The sequence below is a fragment of the Syngnathus acus genome, chromosome 2 (genome assembly GCF_901709675.1).
Source record: "Syngnathus acus chromosome 2, fSynAcu1.2, whole genome shotgun sequence".
Lineage (NCBI taxonomy): Eukaryota > Metazoa > Chordata > Actinopteri > Syngnathiformes > Syngnathidae > Syngnathus > Syngnathus acus.
In genome coordinates this window covers 9,877,361-9,893,716 of record NC_051088.1, presented here as the reverse complement: position 1 = coordinate 9,893,716, position 16,356 = coordinate 9,877,361, and the positions used below count along the sequence as shown (strand labels likewise).

The 16,356-nt window shown below is 40.2% G+C and overlaps 2 protein-coding genes across 4 annotated transcripts; both read right to left on the bottom strand.

Moving 5' to 3' along the window:
- Positions 1-3: 3 nt before the first annotated feature.
- atp13a2 (ATPase cation transporting 13A2) lies at positions 4-12,365 on the bottom strand. 2 transcript variants are annotated; one of them, XM_037273893.1, is made up of 29 exons: positions 12,246-12,365; positions 10,074-10,148; positions 9,415-9,582; positions 8,819-8,877; positions 8,663-8,729; positions 8,475-8,554; positions 8,274-8,351; positions 7,691-7,760; positions 7,418-7,552; positions 7,251-7,317; positions 7,025-7,156; positions 6,608-6,769; positions 6,354-6,464; positions 6,088-6,134; positions 5,818-6,006; positions 5,538-5,744; positions 5,263-5,373; positions 4,455-4,611; positions 3,713-3,824; positions 3,486-3,610; positions 3,214-3,374; positions 2,858-2,950; positions 2,680-2,759; positions 2,085-2,237; positions 1,771-1,867; positions 1,473-1,696; positions 1,204-1,355; positions 931-1,103; positions 4-510 (listed from the first exon to the last, which is right to left on the bottom strand). In XM_037273893.1, exons 2-29 carry the CDS (start codon positions 10,074-10,076, stop codon positions 337-339), a joined length of 3,387 nt encoding a protein of 1,128 aa, XP_037129788.1. In that variant the 5' UTR covers positions 10,077-10,148; positions 12,246-12,365; the 3' UTR covers positions 4-336. The 2 variants fall into 2 exon arrangements, with proteins under 2 accessions (XP_037129788.1, XP_037129796.1); XM_037273901.1 differs by lacking the exon at positions 9,415-9,582.
- Positions 12,366-12,603: 238 nt separating this feature from the next.
- Positions 12,604-16,316, bottom strand: LOC119117974 (succinate dehydrogenase [ubiquinone] iron-sulfur subunit, mitochondrial-like). Of its 2 annotated transcripts, XM_037244647.1 has the most exons (8): positions 16,151-16,316; positions 15,299-15,432; positions 15,086-15,171; positions 14,856-14,992; positions 14,451-14,567; positions 13,856-13,957; positions 13,343-13,465; positions 12,604-13,274 (listed from the first exon to the last, which is right to left on the bottom strand). In XM_037244647.1, exons 1-8 carry the CDS (start codon positions 16,214-16,216, stop codon positions 13,194-13,196), a joined length of 846 nt encoding a protein of 281 aa, XP_037100542.1. In that variant the 5' UTR covers positions 16,217-16,316; the 3' UTR covers positions 12,604-13,193. The 2 variants fall into 2 exon arrangements, with proteins under 2 accessions (XP_037100542.1, XP_037100551.1); XM_037244656.1 differs by lacking the exon at positions 13,856-13,957.
- Positions 16,317-16,356: the final 40 nt, after the last annotated feature.

Sequence of the window (16,356 nt, the reverse complement as noted above, 5' to 3'; positions counted from 1 at the left end):
ATGTTCTTCATCCTCACCCATGTTTCTGTTCACGTAGACTTTGAGCAAGCCATATTTTGTGGTACAAGCCATTGATGGAAAGGTCCCCTGTGTTGCTTCTTCCTGGGGGTGCAAGCAAGTGGAGAATGTGAGCAACAAAAGGCTTACGAGCGAAAGTGCAGCAGACAACTCTGCTAATGCAAAAGCCTGTAAATAAACAGATTTAATAAACTGATTTGCAAAAAAAAAAAAAAAAGTGCTTTATTACCATCCACACACAAAATGAGAATACCTCAGTCGAGTCATAAATCCAAACACTTTATTATTGTTTGTATTTCAGGAGGAGGGGGCAAGACACTAATTTATGCCAACAGCTGTGTACTCAGAAGAGTAAAGTGTTTGGTTCAGGGGCGGCCATGATGGGACACTGGGGTTGCAAAGGATTGAGTTGAGGTGTTTGAACTTTTTCTTGGATGAACGCTTTGGGCATAGACGGTGAAGATGGTTCAGCACACCAACATCGATCAGCATCTGTGAACCCAAAAAAAAACCCTTGATAATCATACTTTTGACTGCCAGTTAGAGTCAACCGCTACGAGCTGCTGTTTGTTGTTCACAAATTAACATCAGGTTTTTTTTCTCCTGTGAAACACATCCGTAGCTAATTACTGAAAAACTCACCTATTTATATTTGTGTGCTCTTTCTATATTGATCTAAAATGCCACAAGACAAGATGGCACCAAAAGCTTGGCTAATAAGAAAATCGTAATTGGTGTCAAGGAAGTATGTTGAAGTTATAATAATAGTAATGCAGAGACAAACATCTGTCAGGGAGATGTTAGATTTCACCGGGGATGTTAATGGTGACGTCATTGCATGTTCATATTTTTGCACGGATGAATGGGTGTCAAAAAGCTCAAGCTAAGAAATGACAGCCCAGTGACACTCACCTCCACCACAAAACAAACAAGGAAATTGAGAGCAGCCAGAGCGACAAGCAGCATCTTGAAATGCAAGTCAGCGAAGTCATAGAGCTGCATTATCTTTATGAAGAAAGGTCCGGGATACAAAACCAGACAAGTCATCACGGCAAACAGGACGAGGAGTAAACACAGGAATATCACTGCAAGGAGAACAAGGACATTTTTGAAAAACTGCACTACTAAGTAAAACAGGATTTTAAAGCAATAAGCAATAATGGACGAGGTGCAAACAACTCTTACCGTTGTGATAAATAAGTTTCTTGTGAGGGAGACCCTTTGTTACCACCACAGCCATGAAGATGTACTGGAAACCAGACAAGGAAAACACACTGGTGTTGTCCATGTTGGGTAAGTTGGCAGTCCCAAACACTGTGGAATTGAGCGGAATATACCTGATGGAAAAGCCAGCGATTAATTGATTGTTAAGAAACTAGTAAGAGGATTGATCGATCTAAACATAACACAAATTTTGGTGCACAACACACATAAGTTGTTGACTTTGCACTGACCAATCCTGTGAGGTGGTGATGAAGAGCGCAGTCAACTGGGCTAAGATTATCATGGATATGTGGATGAAGAGGCTGCCTAAAACGGGCAGGGCCATCAGATTGGCCGGAGGCCGGTAGGGGCTCAGTTTCTCACTGGGGCCGCCTTTCCCCATCACGATAGCCAACAGGGTCACAAGTGCAACGTCAATGAACAGGAACTGCAGGTCAGCCAGATTGGTGCTCACCTGGACAAGTTTTCAGCATGTCAAAATTTTCTAGGACTATCATCTGTGCTAATATTGTTAGATGGTGGACTCACTGCGTATAGAATGAGCACAGAGCAGAACTGAATCATGCTGTACACGGCCATGTATCTGAAAAGGCTGAACGCGGTGACCAGGGAACATCGACCTTCTCTGCAGCGACAAGAACAAGTCAGACATGAGGCACTCAAGGCAACGACTGGATGAATATGGGGGGGGGCACCTAAAACTCAATAACGCCTCCTGGAAACATTTTAAAAATTAAGCACACAAGCACACACAGAAAAGGAGAGTGGCACCTCCTGATGTGCTAACCACCACCCCGCCGTGCTGCCACTCTTGGTTGAATGGCATCACCATGATTGCTTACCTAATGAGCAGTGGCACACAGCTGATGTTTTGAGTCTTGGAGGTAAAAGGCGAAGCGATGGAAGCCTCTGCCTCTGACAAAGAGATGCCGGCGTCAGCAGCTCTCAAGGCACCGCAATCGTTGGCACCATCTCCACACATGCCCACCAGGTAGCTGTTGTAAAGAAAATTTGAGGAGCACTGAACTCAAACTCTTTTTTTTTTTTTTTTTAAACTTTATTATAGCATTACTGTATATTTTTCTCAGATTTTTCTAACTAGTTGATGCAAATGACACGTAATGTTCACGTCATCAACCATTAGAGTAGGATTCAAATGCTTTCCAAAAAAAAAAATTACTGATGACAACAGTTATTTTGTAAAATAAAAAATGCAGCAAATTATTTGCATCCACTATTGAGGAAAATTATTTGGAACTTAGTTTATGAGCATCTCAGGGAAAAAGCAGTCACTCCAGCAAAAAAAGAAAAGATGCCAAAGTTGACGTGACACAGGAGCTTAACAAACATTAAAAAAAACAAAAAACACCACAAAGACATTTTCTACCTGACACATTGATTTAAAATGTTTCCATTCCTTCCGGTGTGTGCACTCACTTTAGTTTCTGCAACTCTTTCACCAGTTGTGTTTTCTGGTCAGGAGCCATACGTGCAAAGACTGTTGTTCGCATCAAAACCTGTGCAATGACATCACGACAACATTACACTACAGTAAAAGGACAGAACAGACTTTTCAGTTTTTTAGTGAGAAAAGCAGACAACATGTTTTCATTACCTTTGGCAGATGCTCAGGGAAGTGGTCACAGAGGACAGCAAATGAACTGCCATTAATAGCCAAATGATAACCAAAATGTGTCTGGTAGAGACCCTTAGAGAGGAGAAAAATGTCAATGGCATGTAACTACAATTTAGTATGTATTAAGTAGGAATGCTTAACAAGAAATAATCTTAAAAGTATTACACTGATGAACTCCACATTCCTGTTAGCTTACATGTAAAAATTCCAAACTGGTGAGAATATGTATATATACTGGCATATATAAATATATGTGTATACTGTATATAAGTATGCGCAGGGATACACACGAGTGGTGCGCCGGTGCTTTTGATTGATGTGTGAGTGGGATTGACCTGGGCTGTGACTAACGTGCCCTCCTGATCTTCTAGGGTGAACCTCAGCGTGGGTCTGGTTTGAGCTGTGCGGGCAGCAGCTTCAACAAAGATGACCCTCTCATCAGCCCTCACCATTCCACAGCTTTGGGCAACATTGATTGCTGTTCGAATGTTGTCACCTGTGGGAGGTGAGATTTAACATTTGGGAATGTTTGATGAATAACATAATCTGGCAAATGCTACTGACTGTAGTCGGTACGTTAAAGGAGGATGACCGTTTCGTCTCCCACCTGTGACCATGACAGTTCGGAGCTTCGCCAAACTCAATGTGCGTATGACGTCAGCGCTCTCTGGCTTCACCAGGTTCTTCATCATCAACAGGCCCAAGAACTGCATGTCTTTCTCTACCTCCCCTCTGTGGATAAATATGCACACGGACAGTTTGCGCTGTTGCACCCATTTCAGTATTTGCATAGAACAGATGTACGTATGTGACTGACTAAGACAGGAATCTCACCGCTCAGTGGCGCTTAGATCAGTGCTTGTGTCCATTGGTTTATAACTAAGAGCAAGAACTCGAAGACCCTCACTGGAAAATCTGCATAGTTTCTTTGAAAACTGCGGCGGTACTGTAATTAGAATACATCTTATTCAGTGTGGATACCTCGTACGCAAAACATTCTAACTCATGGGGAAAAAAAGAGACAGACTTTAAAATACACCATATAAACTGAAATACAGCCAAAGACCTCTTAATTAGACAATACTCTGCATTTTTTCCCCCATTTGCCCTCCAGGTTTCAAAGAGCAAATTACTCGGGCTGTAAAAGCAGTAATTTTTCCAGCTATTTTTTTGTGTCAGTTCACCAGTCGCAGGTACAGATGCAAAATGGAGGAGGTGATATCGAACAGCTTTTTTTTGTTTACTACTACACAAACTATACTGTTATTGTTGAACTTTGGGGCAGTCTGAATGCCCTGTCGCAGCATGATGCCTCAAACAGGTCAGTCTTGGAACTGTGAAAGACATCTGGTTTGGGGTAGAACTAAGTCGATCATCAGCGAAGATATCTTTATGTGTTCTTAAGGGCACACATACTTTTTAACAGGTGGTTAGTAGTTGTAGCTTCTGCTATCTAGTGCCTGAGTGTCACTAAACGTTGTTGGTGTAACAGATGAACATTATTTGTATTATAATTTTCTGACCAATTGAGCAGTGACTGGCATATCAAAAATCACAACATAACGTGCTGTCTGACCAGTTTCTTGTCTGCAGAGGCTTGCCACCATTTCTGGAGAACCTTTCATGAAAGCTATAGCAGAGCGCCCCCCGCAGGCCACAGTCACCACGCTCATCCTCTGCAAGGCCGAAGAGAAGGGAAACCGCTGAACGACTGCCACAGGTGCACTTGAGGACTGAAAGAAACATGAAGGTGCAGGTAAAAGATATGAATAAGTGGAAACGCAAGATAGTGATTGAAACTTTGCAATGCTACATAACAAATATGAATTACCCTAACAACGTCACAATAAAACAATTGTTGTCATTGACTCTGCAAAAGAAGTTTCATTTTCACTGAGATTTCTATGATTGGGTGCAACATTTAACTCGATTAAATAAAGAACAACGCTTTCAGTTTGTTGCAGTTGGCACCCACTTTGTTTTTACTGCTACCAAGTTACCAGAACTTACCACACATGGCTGATGAACATCTTAGGAGCTTCATAAAGCAATAGAAAGGTCATAGTTTTGCAGCAAAGAAAAGCAATAAAGGCTTCCACTCTTATACATGCAACTAAGGTTTACTTCATCCAAGCCAACCTTCCATTTTCAACTTTTAATCAGTTCATTGTTTTTTATCTATTTAGCTTTTTATGCATAGTTTAACGGCTTCTTTCAATTAATTATTTATTTATTTCCCCCCCCCCCAAAGATTTGGTTGGGATACAATCAGTGAGCTTTTTTGTTGCATAACAGCACAAGCCTGCCTGCCTAAAAAGATGGATTCATTATGAAGAAAATGCTCTAGTGAAATAATATATGTATTATTGCACAAAGTGATTTACATTTAGGTGAAAAGGAAGCAGGCTCGGAGGATGTTTCATTACAGCTAACACTTTGTGCCCTCCAAACTCCGCATCCAGCACACCACTGTCTTCCTCTGGTTCCTGGAGTGTCTGGAAAGAAACACAGAGTTGTGGTTCAATAGACATCTAACAATGTAAATATAGTTAAGTAGACAAAATTCATCTTTGGATGTTTAACATTGTCAATTGTCCCAATGAAATAGTAACCATAAAGTTGAAATCATGTGAATGAAATAAGGCTTTGTGGTTCATACCCAACCGGTAGAGTTGAACATTTTGAGCTCCAGAGGGTCTCCAATGGGCTCCCCTTGCAGCAGGGCAAGAGTGTGACAGCAGGCAAGGCACGAGAGCATTGGCCCAGGTGGGAGAAGTCTAGGGTCAGAGACCACATCTGAAAAACCGGCAGATCGCGCTTCCACGACTCCCCACACATCCAGGCCCTCCTCTGTCAAGGTTCCTGTCTGGAGAACACAAAGTGGGAGTGAGAGTCAGCCCCACACACACATACACAGTACAAAGCAAGTCGGTCCTCACCTTGTCAAAACAAAAGAGCGACACCTTGCCACAGACATTGATGCGTGGTGGACTTATGCAGAAGATGCCTTGCCTTTTCAGTCTGTTCTGGGCATAGATGGTGCCGACAGTGATGGCGGCAGGCAGGGCCGGAGGCACCACAATGGTGACAATATCCAAAACCCGAATCACCACCGAAAACCAGCTCATCTAGAGACATACAGAGGGACTGAATTGCTTGGACTGTCAAGAAGTTCCCAGATATTCCAGGCTTCTTATGTGCACACTTACGTCATAGTTTGAGAGTATAACAAAGCTGTAAATTGTCCCAATAAGAGCTGTGGAAAAAGAGAAAAAGGAAAAGAGGGATTTAAAAATCTGAATTCTACTTTTGCAATGATACACGACATGGACATAACTTGCAGGACAAAGTGGATGCTAAAGCAGTCACTACTTGGGGAAGGCCCTATTATCATTTATGTCCAAAGTGTCAATGATGCAAGTGAACAAAATAAACTAAATATAGAATGTCTAATGTTGCTGTTAAAAGGTCTTACCAAGAAACCCCAAAATGACCAAGAACTTTGCAGCGTCTCGGTAGAAGCGAAAGCTGGTTGGCTGAGGGTACAAAATGGAGCTGATCAAGTTACCTTTGGCAGTAAAAAATCCTGTTGATGACACACAATTGCGTGAACTGGTTTGCAAACACTACGGTACCTAGGGATGGGCAATTGACTAAAATTATCTGTTGAGTGAAAAGCAAGAATTAATGGTAAATTCATCTTTCTAAAAAATAATTTTGTTTACTCACCAGTGCCTGTGACTACGGCGACAGCACCAAAATCACCGAGACCTCCTCCTTTGGCCCTGATGAGCTGCGTTCCACAGAACAGTGTGTTCTTGCGCTCAGCGGCCGAGTTGTATATATTCTCCGAATCCAGCAGGGGAGTTTTCAGCACTGGAACGCTCTCACCTGCACACAGGTAATAGTTGAAAATATCTCTAATTTTCGTATGGACACACAACATACATCAATAGCGAGACATGCATATTTGAATGACATCCAAAAATCGATCCTCATCTGGTTTGAAAAACATTATATATCTGGATGCCAGCCTGAAGACATTTGGGGAAGTGGAAAAGCAGTTTTATGGGCTTGTGGTATTGTTAGGTCATGAACACAGGGAAGCATAAAAGATCTTTTTGCTAAAGTTCCGAGTGTGCTGACCTGTCAACATGCCCTCATTTATCAGACACTCCCCTGCCAGCAGGGCAGCATCACAAGGCATCAGCAGGCCATTCTTAGGTAAGCATATGCAGTCACCAGGCACCAGCTCCATTGAACTAACGTTCTCCTGCTCTGAGAAAACATGTTTATCTTTTTAATCGAAGGCACTACATAAAACCTCTACACAATTATATGAACAAAATTGGGAGAATATGGACATAAATACCTCCAGAGGTTCTTATCACGGTGACATTAGTGACCAATCGGGCCATGTTGTGAAGAATGACTCTTTGCTATGAAGCAGATAAAAAGCTATTAGTTTTATACATTCTTATCATTAATTTAAAAAAAATTACGAATCAAAAATAAAAATCAGTGCAAATCAAGTCTCACCTTGCGGATCTCATAAAGTGAGATACCAATGGATATAAGAGAAATTAAAAATATACTCGTGGAGTAGTAGTAATATTCATCAACCGTCCACAGGACCATGCTAAATAACTGGAACACATAAAAGGGGTTGAGCACCTAAGAAGAGAAGATAACATTTTGATCAGCAAATTGTAACTAGGTGATTAAAGAAATACAAACCAGAGGTATCAAATATATACGTATATATATATATAAAAAAAAGAAAATACAAAATGAGTTAAATATCCATCTCACCTCCTCAATCAATAGTTTGAAGTAAGACTTCACAGGCACATCAATCACGTTGGGCCCATACACTTGTCTCCTAGAAGAAAAAAACAAAACAAAGATTACGAACACTGACAAAAGGGTGATTCATACCTGCAAAAATTATTCTGTTACAACAAAAGACTTTTTTAAATGAGCAATATAGATCAAACTTAGGCTTAATTAGATGGACAACAATCACAGACTAACTGAGCCGTTTGCATTAGAGCAGCGGTCACTCTCTCTCGGTCGTCCTCAGACAAGCTTCTATAGTAGAAGCTATACATTGCGCATTAATAATGACTGGGGGGCGCAGCTCCTCACAGCATCCCCAATCCAACCCTTAATGCCGAGTGTCAAGCAGGGAGGCACCGGGTTCTATTTTATAGTCTTTTGGTATGAATCGGTCGGGGATCGAACCCACGACCTCCCAGTCTCAGGGCGGACACTCATACCACAAGGCCACTGAGCTAGTACACACTATGAGGAAAAACATTTGTTTTAATATAATATACAACAAAATGAAGCAGTCACAATCAGGTCAAACACTCAATAATGTTGCTGTGCTCACCTAAAGTTCTGCTCAAGGTGACTCAAACCATTTTTGTAACCATGAAGGTCCTTGCAGGTCCAGTCCTCATTGAGGACACTACAGTAAAAAAAAAAAAAACATTTGATTTTATGATGGCAGTGTCATATTATATCTCAATGTGTAATCAAAGAAACCAACAATTTGCTTGGTATTCAGTAAAATTCCTTTCAGTAAAATTACCTTGCAAGACAGAAAGCTGCCTTCCTGTCCAACCATATGAAGCGAAGTCCTTCAAACAGGTAGTAGCGCAGTAGAGTTTTCTATAAAACAACATTTACAAGGTCTGACAACGCTCCACTAATTGCACATTTAAGAAAAAAAAAAAAGACAAATAAATAAATCATGGAAAAACAGAACTTGTTCTTCACCTTCTCCTGGTAAAGCTCAACTGTGTCCCTCCATTCTGTAGTCTCTGTATCGCCCAATAATTCCAAACTAGTAGGGAGAGAAGAACAGAGCAAAAATGGTAGAGGTTTTTTTTGTGTGTTGTGTGGACATAAAGCAACGCTCTTAAGGCAGCCCACCTTCCCTCCTCCAACTCCTCTGTGAGAACCTCCACCACATGGAATATGCCACAATTATCCTGAAGGCAAAATGACCACACAAATATTTGAGTAGAGTTCTTTGTTTGCACACACATTTATGTGTTTCGTCTCCACTAGCGGCACTTGTCTTTGTTTGTTATTTATCCTTTTTGAAATTTTGGCACTTGTTTTCTTGCACTCGTATGCGCTGCTGTGACAAGTAAATTTCCCTGCTGTGGGATGAATAAAGTTCTATCATCATCATTTTGTGCAGTGCAAGGTGGTAGTTTAACCTAGCAGTGTTCATAAATATATATAAGGGCTACGAAAAACATGCAATATGTTTTTTGATTATAGTGATATCGATACTGTTGCAAAATTTAACATACTTGAACATTTAAATTTTTACTATCCCATCCTCTTGAAACATGCATGACAAACAAATGAAGACTTTGGCAAGTAATGCGACTCCTTGGGACAAAGTGACGATGCAGTCAACGTACACTTCTCTAAAGAAATGTTTCAAGCACAAGCCACCACAGTGCTGTGCTTTGTCAGAACAATCAAAAGTAGAGAGACAAAATAACTTTACTCACTCGTATTAGCACAAGATCTGCAAGCCCCAGAGGACAGGGACGGCAGCGTGCAAAAAGAGCTAGCCGTGGGCGCCAGCGAAACACAATGAGGAGAACACCCAGGGACAGCACAGCCACCACGTGACACAGCCACACCCGCCATCGGACCCACTTGTACCCCTGGGCATCCTGAAAACGGCCAAAAAAAAAAAAGAGAGCGATTGGAAATGTTAGCTGTAGAATATGCATTTGGCATATCAAAACTGACCCAAATTCAAATACTGACACAAAATTATAATGATATACTAGTTTAGCGTTTCACAAAGTGTGCTAAGCTACTAATGTTGCACGGATCCCTTCTAGTGATACACAAAAGAACATCCCACCGGCATAGACTTCTAGAATGCAATTGCTAAGTCTGGTTCAATTGTTTTAACGTGGGAAAACATAATGCTTTTACATTGAGGAAAAAAAAAAACAATCTTTCTTGAGTGATATCGCTTAACTGTTATTTTTCTGTTTTTTTAAACCACTATATAAGTTCAAAGAAACAAAAATAATTAGCTAACAAATAGAAATCAGGGTGAAAATGTTTTTTTAATAATAAACTTAAATATTATTTGAAATCTGAAGGACACAAAGTTCCCAAGTTATTTGCTTCAAGAACAAGTGGTTCTTACCATATGTCAGTCAGGAACAACAAGCGAGGTGAGTCATGTAGGCTGGCTGTAGAAATCCACCCAGCAGCTTAATTCCTAAGAAGCAAGTCATTCAGAAAATTCACAAAACGGGTCTCTTGCTCAGTCAGGCACAACATTTGCATGAGCTGAGCCACTACCCCCCCCCCCCCCCCCCAAAAGTCAGTATGAAAAAGACACTAATGATTCTCAAACAAACATGGCAGCCATCGGGGAAATGAAAACTAAAGCAATGGTTGCACTGAGTCTGAAGTATGAATCGAGTGACAAGTCAGAAGAGGGAAGTGAGCCAGTCATCTGAATGCAAACAGACATGTGGATTTCCAGAATTTGGTCACCACATCAGAGACGACGCTTGCCCTTAAATATGTATGTCCACCTGGGCTTCAGGTTATGGGTTGTAGTTCAAATATGCATCCTTTAAAAATATGCAATACCACTGCATTAACGTAAACTAACAAGCACTTTGTACAAAAGCCTAAAGCTCTGACTATCCAGTCTGTAGAGCCCTGAGACACTGCATATCAGTATGTGTCACGATGTGATAAGTCTTAGATCAGTGCAAAGAAGAAAACAAACAAACAAACAAACAAACAAACAAACAAACAAACAACTACCTGCTATCATCATGGGAACACAATGTTTGTTATGGCAATCATTCACAACACATGACTGGCCTGGAATCATGTGAAAGCAACCAAGCTTGATGCAATGTGATCACATGGTAGCCTTGTCTTGAATAGCACTGGTCTGGAAGCCATCTGAGACAGACTATTGTTCTTCATAAACCACTGAATTTAGAGATTTAATCTCACCTACGTAGTATGACCTAGCTATCATGTCCGTTGTAAAAACTGCTATAAATTATAATACATATATACAACAAAAGAGGGACACACAGACTTAATTCCACCCATACTTTTAATGCTACTCAGAATGTGTATATATATGAAGTCGGTGAGAAAAAACAACTTTAAAGAATTTGGTTTGATTTTGATTCAGATTTGTTGGTTCTTGGAATTTAATAGTTTCCTGTAAATTCAATAGGTTAGGCTTTGGAAAGCTTTCACATAGTGTACATGTCAATAAACATGACAGAATATACAAATGAGGAAAGGAACATATTTATGATGCTGACAAGTTAATTGTAAACTGTAATATTGTAAAATTATTGTCTAGTTTAAATAAGAAAATAATTGCATCATGCACTCTCCAACTGAGCCATATATCTTATTGAATAGAATCGTAATGTTATGTGAATTGAATCATTCAACCTTTCATAATATGAACCACTTAATCGCATCCAACGTATCGAATCATCCCGTATTGAAAAGATGCACAGTGCACACCTCTGGGTCATCTTTAACTAGATTATCATTTTTTCATTAAATCACTTTTTTTTTTAATGTCCTCAAGATCAACTCTTAGCGGAATTCGATGCAACGATTGAGCAAACGACCACAAATTATGAGAATTTATTTTATTTGAACAACGCCTTGAATTATTATTTTTAGATATGTTGTTGTTGTAGTTGTAACTTGTTACGAAATATAAACATCCTGGTTATCGGGAAATGAACTCAATTTTTCAATACACTACTGAGGGATTTTTAACCATTTGGAGCGTGACCAATCCAATGAGCATTATATTTCGATTCTCAACAGTACACGTAGCGCCTCGTATTAAACTTGCTCCTAAAGGTAACTGCTAGCTGTAGCATTAGCATCGAGGTTGTGCTAATTCAAGAATCAAGAATTTTTATTCGCCATGCTTGAGCGTGCCAAACAAGGAATTTCACTTCGGTACATCTCAGCCTATGTTCAACATTTAGGTGACTAACAACACTCAGGACATGTGCGAAAATTGACATATATTCTCAAACATCCCCTGATCTTAAACTCCCAGGAGGGCAAGGGGAAAAACTCAACACTCCTACTAGGAAAAAAATGAGAAACCTTGAGACGAGACCGCAGATGGGAGGATCCCCCTTCTAGGATGACCAGGCTGCAGTGGGTGCAGAGTGGACACATAGTACACATTATACAGACAATTCAAAAAAAGGCGTCGAGAGCAGGATGTAATGTAATGTTGCCGTATGTGCTAGTCTCATAAGAAATCGGGTGGATTAGTGATTAAATTGCACTTAGTACTTACGTCTCCTGCTGAGAGTCGCCGCTTCCATAATGACTTGTTTCCCTTTTATTTAAGCCATGTTGCCGCCCAAAACAAAACAGATAACACGTCATCTGCAGACATGCGTCTACGGTACGTGGTGAGGGCCAAGACTAATTTCACGCGCTTGTCAAAAAAAAAAAAAAAAAAAATTGCAACGCTTTGACTCCCAGATAAGAATGTGCTTACATTGCCCCAAGCGTATAGATAATCGGCTTACAAAGTGGGTGAGCCACGCTCAAAGTTGTTCAAACACAGTTGGGCTCGTTCCTAAGTACACAGTACAGCACTTCACTGTACCTCTGACCTGAAACTCCGTAACAAATAAAGAATACAGGTGTAATGAGTTCAACACGTTTTATTGATTAAATGTCTCATTATTTACAGTTAAATAGACTTCCATTTACTTTCTTTAAAGTGTTTTCACCCTTCCAATTTTCTCCCATATATTCCATCCACAATCACATAAATAGATATGCACAGATAAACTTTCTACAACTGGAAATTACACTTTCCGTGCTGAATAACCACAGATTAGACCAGTATGTTCAGATGTTTCCCTCTGACACAAGACAGCTCACATATTTCATGTATCACTATTGAGAAAATAATCAATGACATTTTAAGTTAGGAGGTGATGAGCACCATGTGCTAATTTCTACTTTGACCTTAGCTAACTCAGCCATCTTTTTGTTCGACAATATTGATCCTTTGGCAGTAAAAAAAAAAGTGTCTTCGGGTTTCATATTGTTTAAAAGTTGGAAAATGCAATTGGTAAAGCAAAGTGTAGTGGTTGTGTTGTCAACAACTAAAATGCCCACAACTGCAAAAATTGCCATTGTTCCTGGTTGCATGTTCTCTTCCACTCCACTCAAACTGAAGAAGTACTGTATTATTATTGGCTCTTGACCGCTCTTAACTCTCATCTTTTCATGATACAGCAGCTTTCTTTTCTTGGTAAGTTGCCATCATTTTCTTGATTTCAGCAATGGCCTTTCCTGGGTTGAGTCCCTGTGGAGAGCAGAAATCATAAGTTTGGGAGAAAGAAAATGTTCATGGCTTGATGGTCCTCAAAGTACCTTGGGGCATGCCTTGGTGCAATTCATGATAGTGTGGCAGCGGTACAAAGAAAAGGGGTCCTGAAGTTTGGATAGTCGTTCCTCAGTGAAGTCATCACGAGAATCTATCATCCACCGGTATGCCTGCGTGACAGCACAAAGTTTTGTATTATATATAAACTCGAAACTCAGAATAATTCTTCACAACACTAGTAGTTGCTGGTCTGTCCTCTTCCCACCCCGGTATGATTTCATTTTCCATTGACCAGGCGGCGTCTGTCACAGGGTACACACTACTTGCATAGTGATTCTGCTACTAATACGAATAATAATAACATATAGAACTTGGATAATATGGGGCAGTCCCTCAAATTGAGCTAATGTCTGTGTTGCTGTAAATCTTGACCTGTGATCTTTTTTGACAAAAAGCTGGTACAGACGATATCAAAACATGTTGGAACTGTATGATGTTTAAATCCTTATGGTATAATATATATTCTGAAGAGTACACATTCGAAATTTTATTTACATTACCTGCATGAGAACAGCAGGTCCCAAGTATTTGTCCCCATTCCACCAGTAGCTAGGGCAACTGGTGCTGCAGCATGCACACAGGATGCACTCGTACAAGCCATCCTGTTGAGTTAAACACGGCATATTTAATGTACGCTTTGGTGGTGTGCATTATTTTATTCTAATGTGACGCAATAGAACATCATACTAATCGTGTGGCGTGGGTTGATATCATCTGGGGGAGTGAGTCAAGGTTTAACCACCATAATTCTCACAAAACAAGTTGAATTATTACATGGTACGACTTTTTATCAAGGTGCCAACTAGGGTCTGGAATCTGCTCGGTGAACAGCGAATCTGTGCGATGCAAACCGAATGGGAACACAAAACCTTCAACACAAATTTTGACGGGGATAATTTACAGCAGTTTAATTTGGTGGCCCTAACAAATGATACCTCAGTTTTAGCTGTCAACTCATTTCTGTGTGGCTACGTATTTGTCACCTTCAAACCAGGAGCCAAATTTACAATTCTAAAACATGTGGTGAGCTGACCTGAACTGTTCCACTTGGTGGAAATGCGCTTTAATGATGATGAAACTAAATGATATATTTACCAGTTTTTGCCTGTCCCCCACTGACTGGTAATATTGGTCCTTCCCTTCCTGAGATTCATCCTTCTTTTTTAGGTAGGGCTCAATGGATTTGTACTGCGCGTAGAAGTTGCTCATGTCCTGGAGGAAGTTAGAAAAGAAAAAAAAAAAAAGAAAAAGGAATTCATTAAATACTGTACATGGTAGATTACTATTGTTTGATTTGATAGCAAGTGGTAAAATGGCCGCCCCCTGATATGGATCAAAACAGCCTTTAATTCATATTACACAAATGAAACATTAATCAGAACACTATGTTTCAACAAGCTGGGGTGCGCAGAACATTTTATTATAAAGAAAATTTGGGGGTTGACTTCCCCTTTAAATTGCAATAGTCATGACCTGACTAAACAAACTTGCAGTACTTACAGGCACGAGATCTTTGACCACATACATGTGAGGGAGGGGGTAAATTTTGGTGGCTTTGTTTGTGTTGCTGTCAATTTTGTTGAGACATGCAAGTGTATTTCCTCCATTGATGTTCATGGCACATGAGCCACAAATGCCTGGAATGAACATTAGATCAGAATTCTCAATTTTGTACCATTCATTTAAAGGCAGGTAAGTTGTAGTAACAAAAACAATAGTTAGTCCCTCACCTTCACGACAGGAACGTCTGAATGTAAGTGTGGGGTCCATTTCATTCTTGATTTTGATGAGAGCATCCAGAACCATTGGACCGCAGCTGTATATAAAGAGAAATTTACCAAAACACTGTAGCATCTACAAAGTGGTTAAAGTACATAGTAAAGGCAATTACTGCAATTCTGTTATTTTTGTTTTTCTGAAGGACCATGTGTCACGTGTCTTACGTGTTAAGGTCAATTTCATATGTCTGCATACGGGGCTTGTCTCCAGCAGTGTCCGGATCCCAGCGGTAAATCTGAAACTTCTTTATCCTGGGTTCGGGAGCCGGCGAAGCCAAAGTCTGGGCATTGCGCACCGTCTGCATCATACACAACAAATAACAGTCGACATCTTAGGTACAACATAAGGTACATCTGCACATTTAATTAGCTCCAATATTTTCTTGTAATTTTGTGCACATTTTGTAATGCATTGTTTTAGTTTTACATTATTTGGGTATCTTCAAAATATTCACACAGATCAGAGTATGATGAAATCCAATGTAATTAATGTAATGCTGTATTAACAAATTGTGAAAGTGTTTTTTTTTTCTTCGAAATGGAAGCCATTCTGATGCAGGTGTACCTAATGTTGTGGTCGTTGAGTGACTTTTCTTGTGTAACGCAGCCTCTCCCTAGTGGTTGCTGGGGTGAACTGCGTGTTCGTGTTACATGACTGCTGTCTTTGTTACCCAACTGTCTTGGTGACAATGACAGCTGAATTGAAAAGCTGCAACTTCTTTAAGCTTGTAAATTCAGTTTCAAAAGACATCCTGACATCCTTAAGATATTTCAGAACTTATCATATGTAGCAGCTGCCACTTAACGACCAACAGTTACAGTACGGTACTCCAGTTATTTTCTGCACTGTTCAAATACATTTAAATACAAATTTGATTATAATATCGCATAAAATTACATTACGTAGCCTCGCAGGATGGAAGACATTGAACGTGGTCTTCTTCCATTATATAACATCATCATACGTTCATGTGTCCAGTAAACTAACGTCGATGCAGTGTCTTGAAAGCGACTTACCACCAAAATGCCAGAGTTCCTGACGGCCAATGCATTCCGGGTCAAAGCGAGACAAAGTACTGACATTTTCGAGTGAAATCAAGCAGAAGATCCCCAGTCTTGGATTCAACCGGACAGACACGCGTTAGTGTTTCCAACCTCAAACTCCACCCCTTTACGGTGCGTTTATATGACGCAATGGAACGTCGAACGAGTCAGCTTCAGTG